The sequence below is a fragment of the Otolemur garnettii genome, unplaced genomic scaffold, assembly GCF_000181295.1.
Source record: "Otolemur garnettii isolate 467f Iridium unplaced genomic scaffold, OtoGar3 scaffold00154, whole genome shotgun sequence".
NCBI classification, from domain to species: Eukaryota; Metazoa; Chordata; class Mammalia; order Primates; family Galagidae; genus Otolemur; species Otolemur garnettii.
This window is the reverse complement of record NW_003852549.1, coordinates 2,587,706-2,594,493: the sequence shown is the minus strand read 5'-3', so window position 1 is coordinate 2,594,493 and position 6,788 is coordinate 2,587,706. Positions and strand designations below refer to the sequence as shown.

General features: G+C 40.6%; 1 protein-coding gene across 1 annotated transcript in view; it reads right to left on the bottom strand.

The window, feature by feature from the left end:
* Positions 1–411: 411 nt before the first annotated feature.
* Positions 412–6,788, bottom strand: part of NHLRC3 (NHL repeat containing 3) — a 23,021-nt gene continuing 16,644 nt past the window's right edge. Inside the window, exon 7 of the mRNA XM_023519070.1 lies at positions 412–2,393. Coding sequence (XP_023374838.1) covers positions 2,141–2,393 — 253 coding nt within the window. The 3' untranslated portion in view covers positions 412–2,140. The remainder of the gene's footprint in view (positions 2,394–6,788) is intronic.

Here is a 6,788-nt window from a genome sequence, read left to right as displayed (position 1 = left end):
ACCTACAGCTTTGGTTTTCTAATGTATAAAAAGGTCCCACTTCTAATGCAGAATATAGACAGTCAGCTAGTTAGTACCATCAGTTGTGTCAACCAATCACCTCAAAAGATGCTGCATTCCTTAAATTTTCCGAGCAACTTCTGGCAATATTTATGGCACATCATTGTACAACCTATTTGTGTATGAAAAGGCAGACATTCTTAAAGCACCAACTTGTGATTTCATGACTGTTGTAAATCTTTAGTGGAATAAAAAGTTATAAATTGCTTTTATGACATTAAAATCAAAGTTTAATTGGAGAGCCAGCTAATACTGCCTTTTTAATACAAAAATTTAATTTGTATTTTTTAGCAGAAAATACATTTATCATTCATTTTACCTACTAATCAAAAGAAAAAAGTGAAATTCCATGATTGCAAGTATGCTAATACAATAAACACAAATTTTAGCAAGATACACAGAAATACTATTTGCAATAAGGCTTATAAAAATCTGGTATAAAACAAAGTTAAATAAAACATTTCAGAAATGATAAACTCAGTTGACCTAACCTAAATTCCAACAAAGAGGCATTTGCACTTCTTGTCCTCGCTCAAAAACAAATCAAACCACCCTAAAATTACCTTCTTCCATTCCCATCAGTTGCCGATAGTGGGTAAACTGCAAAAAGTCCATTAGAAAATGTTTTGATAAGAGGATACGAACACAAAATTAAGGCGAACCTTGCAGCTGGTGTCAGGTAAACTGCATATCTGGAACCTTTGTTAATAAAATGCCTCTAACTCACCCAGAGCTATAGATATCCAAGGGTGTGTCTCTGTCCCACATCTGATCCTCACAGCCTCAGGAGGGAGGAAAGGCAGTAATGTTTCTCTCTTACTGAACAGAAGACTAAGGTGACTCATTCAAGGTCACAGAGTCTGATTACCGGCACCAACGAGCAAGGTCAGCTCCAGGTTTATTGTATGCTAGAGAATTTACAGTAACACATGGGAAAGAGGGAAGCTACACGAGGGAGGGGGAAGAATGATTTGAAAGAGCAAGTAACATGGCAAGCTTCCATCAAAACCTAGAATAAATTAAAGCAAACTGAAAAAAAAAGATCTTGACTGGAAAGCCAATATATTCACAACAAAGGGGGGAAATGAAATACAGAAGGAGAGAGGCAGGAAATCAGTTGCTTTTCTGAAAAGCTCCAAGTTTTTGGCATATCCCCATGTAAGTATTTCTCCTGGAACTTCTGTGAGGTAGACAAGCATCAGGAAAGAATTAAGTTCATGTTTAAAATAAGAAAAAGAAAAAAAAAAAAGAAATGAACACTGAGGAGAGGTCCCTTTTGAATTCTACCTTTAAAAATACTCTATGCAAAAACCTCTTTCAGTAAAGTGCTTAGATTTTAAAGGCTGACATTAAGGGTCTTACAGCTAAGGAATAAAAGCCAAGTTGAACTTTTAAAACAGCCCCAAAGCCTACCAAAGGTTACAGCAAGTTCACCACTTTCTGTCCCTTCTCTACTTGGACCACAGCGAGCTCATCATTGGCTGTCAGCTATGAAATTCATTTTTCCTCCAAGACTCTATGACCCTCTCAGTCAGACGTGGTGCTCCTCCTTGCAAAAGACCCCCAGAACTAGCATGCTGGCACTGCTGTGCTCCTGCCGCCTGCCCCACCTCCCTCCCCTGGACTGCAAGCTCCTCAAAAGGCAGACAGCTCTGAGTCTTCATTTCTGAATCCTGAGGACCCAGCACTCTGTGGGTACTCAAATTAATCAATAGCTCACCTTTCTTATAACCTCTCAATTCAATAAATTATCCTGCAAACTTGTTTTTGTTCTTATTTTTACCCATGGAGAATTAGTCTACCAGGGAAAACAATGAAGTTACAACATAAATCACTCTTTCCAACCCAATTTTTAAAAGTTACATTCTTTTCATGAAAATATCTCTATGCACTTATAAGTAAAACTAAGTCCCAAGAATGGCAACAAAATTTATGGTACTTAATGATATAAAAATAAATCTTTTTGATACTAAATCAGGTAAAGAAAAACAACTTCTTGTACTCAAACATCATTTTCAAGTACTTAATGGATTTGAAACTCAGAACTGTCACCTGAAATATCTGTAATGTTTGATTCCCACTAAGAACCAAATGAAGAAAGGTAGCTATTCAAAGGGGTGTATTTTTGTACTTGTTTTGCTCCAATTTCTGCTACGTAGATTGCTCCAGTCTTTCTATCAACTTCTAAGAGATGTGGCAAAACTTGATCTGCTAGTTGGATGGTGCTGATCACAGAGCAGTCACCAATGCTTCCCACTGGGGGTGCAGCGACAATTGAAAGCCTGCTAAGATTCAGCTGGGCCACAATCAAGTACTTCCCATCAGGAGTAAATCTAAGGAGAAAGACATCAAATAAATATTTTTGCAACATTTTTATCCCACACAGTACTAACAATAGTAGCCATCTACTTAGTGAATGATTCTTTTAAGAAGAATCTAAACTTGCTCTGTTTATGAGGGAATATGTGGTCTCTGTGTTTGTAGACCAAAAGGGGTCAGCAGTGCACCCATAAATGAGAGCAAGGGAGGTTCAGGCCAAAGAAGGGGACAGAGACCTGCCTGGGCAAAGATAGTGGCTTATCTGAGAGTGGCTGGGGCTTGTTTTTACACTGGGCATAGGGGGAGGGAGATCCCACAGGTTGCTGGAAGGCTTTGGTGGGCTAAGGTCCTTCTGGTGGAACTCTTGGTTTGGGCAAGGTAGGCCTTTTGTTCTGGGAGGGGAGGGAGTGGAGGGAGAGGAGGGAGGGGAAGGGCTTAGGCACTTAACATAGACATAACCGAAGATTAGCCTAAATTTTTAAAACTATCAATATCATAGTCCTACACAAAATGAAACTAATGGAGAGTTGGTGTGAGGCTGCTTCTGATTTTTGTTATGTGTTTAAAAATGTACCAATGTATCCCCATTACACCAACAGTACCTGTTACTCTCCAGGATAAAGGATGGAGGAGAGAGCCAGTGTGTCTTATCTCAGATTCTGGGACTCTACAGGGGACTGGAGTTTAACTCTTCACTTTATTTGGCATTTGGAAAACCCAGGTATCAAATTTCTCTGTATATTTTTTACCTTCCCTTTTTCCCTGATTGAAAATTGACAATAAATATTTGAAACTTTCAGCTAGCCATTCAGAGGAAGTAAGCAAAATAACCAGACTAAAAGCAAGGATTTTAAAATAGAAAGAAATGGGCAGAAATAAGATGACTGACGAGAGGCAGCTTTTGACAGAGGCTCCTGTCCAGAGGGAGAGATAATGGGCAGAATGGACTCAAAGAAGCTGAAGGTGAGGAGCTGAGCTAAGAAAGAAGACAGTCAAGTGCACAGCATCTCCGCTGAGGCAAGCTGCGACTCTAAGAAAAGAAAATCCAGGTACGAAGCCCATTGCCAAGAGGACAAGAGACCCCTCCCCCAAGAGAAGGGCTCAGTGTGTGCTCTCTGTAAGCGAGCTGGGAACAAAAGACCTCTTATTTTACCCCAGGGGAGAGAGCTGCTAAACAACAGGCCCCCTTCTCCGGGGAGGTCCCACTTGTGAGCCTAGGCATCATCTTGCCTGGCATAAAATCTAACAAATACTTTCCTCACAATTCTGAACTCCCAGTCCACCCTTCCCCCTTCACCTGGCAGTCTGAAGGCCTGCCCCCTGCAGAGCCCAGAGTAGCAATTCCTTGAGAGGCCTGGGCCTTGTGTGGACTACTGGAAAGCAGTCACTCCAGTGGAAGTTGGGGGGTGGGGGGGGAGGGACATGCCTGTGAGAGAGAGATACACTACACAGCAAGCGTGTGGAGGTGCTCACACCCAGGGGCAGACTCGTCAGTACATTTCCTTGTGTGGATCCCTATTACTGGGTCACTGGAGACCCTCTGAATGCTCCCTATTGAGCAGTGATTATACTGCCCGGGACAATAAGAGGGAAACTCTTGACCTGGGTTGTCCACCTGGGAACAACCCAAGGTTGAGCGGTGGTCATTTTGTAGCAGGAGGAACTAATTCTCCTCCTCCGGCTGTTGTGGGGGGGGGGGGGCAGAGTGCCGCAGTTGTTTGCATCTCTCCCCAGCTGATATTTCAACCTAATACTGCAACTCTTTAGGATTGGGGAGAGACTGGCTGACCACAAGATAGAGACAGCCATTAGGTCCTGAGAGTCTCTGGCTACAGCTCTGAAAGGGACCATTATTAAGACTGTAGGAAAAAAACCAAAATCACCAGCCTGGCTCCTTAGAAAAGGGTTGGTAAACTCTATTTCCTGGGGCCCTCAATCCAATCTTACTTTATCAGTTTTACCAAATTGCAGAAAATAATCATGGGATGGAACCAGCAGAAGAACTCTCAAAACATGAATAATCAGAGTAGATCAACTCCCCTAAGGAATGACAAAGGAGATACAACAGAAGATGTCCTTCGGCTCAGCGCCTACAGCTCAACCGGCTAAGGCACCAGCCACGTACACCTAAGGTGGCAGGTTCGAATCCCCAGCCCGGATCCGCCAAACAACAATGACGGCTGCAACCAAAAAATAGCCGGGGTTGTGGCGGGCGCCTGTGGTCCCAGCTATTTGGGAGGCGGAGGCAGGAGACTCGCTTGAGCCCAGGAGTTGGAGGTTGCTGTGAGCTGTAATGCCATGGCACTCTACCCAGGGGGACAGCTTGAGGCTCTGTCTCAAAAAAAAAAAAAAAAGAAGATGTCGTTCATAGACAAATGGCTAAAATGTCAGAAATAGAATTCAGAGTATGTATAGCAAATAAAATGAATAGAATGGAGGAAAAGATGGAAATAGCAATCTAAGGAGTTGTTCAAAAGTTATCTTGAGATATTAATGAATTCAAAGACAAAATCACCAAAGATATGGACACAATGAGAAAAGAGATAGCAATGCTCAAAGACATGAAAAAGTTATCCGAGGAGCTTTGAAATATAGTAGAATCCCTCAGTAATAGAGTTAAGCAGGCAGAAAAAAGGATCTCTGAAATTGAAGACAAGGCTTTTGAGTATTTCCAAGCATTCGAAGACAGAAATGGAAGGCAAAAACAGATCATTCCCTGAGAGAGTTGTGGGATCATTCCAAAAGATCAAACATCTGACTTACAGGAATTCCTGAAGGAGAAGAAGATGGCCCTAAAAGCACAGATGCTCTACTCCAAGATATTACAGAGGAGAATTTCACAAGCATTACAAGAGATACCACACACATATTCAGACAGTAGACAGAAAGACTCAACCCATAGAAAGCCTCTTCTGTACACATTGTAATTAACTTTGCCGGAGTTAATATGAAGGAGAAAATTCTGCAAGCAGCCAGACATAAGAAAAGCTTTACCTAGAAAAGGAGAAATATTAGAATGACTGCAGATCTTTCAGCTAAAACTTTTCAAGCCAGAAGAGGATGGGCATCAACTTTCTATCTTCTAAAACAAAACAACTTTCAGCCCAGGATCCTGTATCCAATAAACTGAATTTCATTTGTGATGGAGAATCAAGTATTTTACTGACATACACAAGTTGAAGAAATTTGCCATAACTAAACCAGCTCTCCAGGAAATAATCAGACCCATCTTCCATAATGACAAGCACAATGGTATATCACCAAACTAAACTTACCCAGAATTTACCAAATAAAACCTAATTTCCACAATGAAAGGATTAAAATATCCACTGGACCTATAAAAAACATGACAGCCAAAACACTATCCTACCAATCAATTCTTTTGTTGTTATTGTTGTTGTTGCAGTTTGGCCAGGGCCAGGTTTGAACTTACCACCCTCAGTATACGGGGCCGGTGCCCTACTCACTAGGCTACAGGCACTGCACAATCAATTCTTTCAATTAATGTGAATGCTTTAAATTGTCTTCTAAAGAGGCACAGGTTGGCTGACTGGATACAAAAACTCAGGCCAGGTATCTTCTGCATACAAAAGACTTATCTTATCTCAAAGGATAAAAAAGACTCAGGGTAAAGAAATGGACATCCATAATACAGGCAAATGGAAATCAGAAAAAAGCAGGGGTTAAAATTTTATTTGCAGATACAATAGGATTTCAATCAACGAAGATAAAGAAAGACAAAAATGGACACTACATATTTGTCAAGGGAAACACTCAACATAAGGAGATTTGAATAATTAACATTTATGCACCCTACCTGAAAGCTCCTCAAATTATAAAGAAAACCCTAACGGATATGAACAATTTGATACCTTCCTGCACTATAATAGCTGGAGATCTTAAACACCTGTCAGTTCTGGAAAGATCCTCCAAGAAGAAACTAAACAAAGAAATAATAGACTTAAACGTGACCGTAGAACAAATGGACTTAACAGACATTACAGAACATTTCATCCTAATAAAACTGAATACACATTCTTCTTACTGGCCCCAGGATCATCTTCCAAACTTGAGCATATCTTAGGATACAAGTCTAATCTCAACAAATTTATAAGAATAGAAATAATTTCTTGCATCTTCTCAGACCATCATGGAATAAAAACTGAAGTCAACAGCAATAGAAATCTTCACACTCAAACAAAGTCATGGGAACTAAGTAACCTTAAGCTGAATGATAGCTGGGTCAAAAATGAGATTAAGAAGGAAATCATCAAATTTTCAAAACAAAATTATAATGAAGACACACAAATTATCAAAACCTGTGGGATACTGCAAAGGCAGTCCTAAGAGGGAAATTTATAGCATTAGAAGCCTTCATCAAGAAAACAGAAAGAGGCTCGGCGCCTATG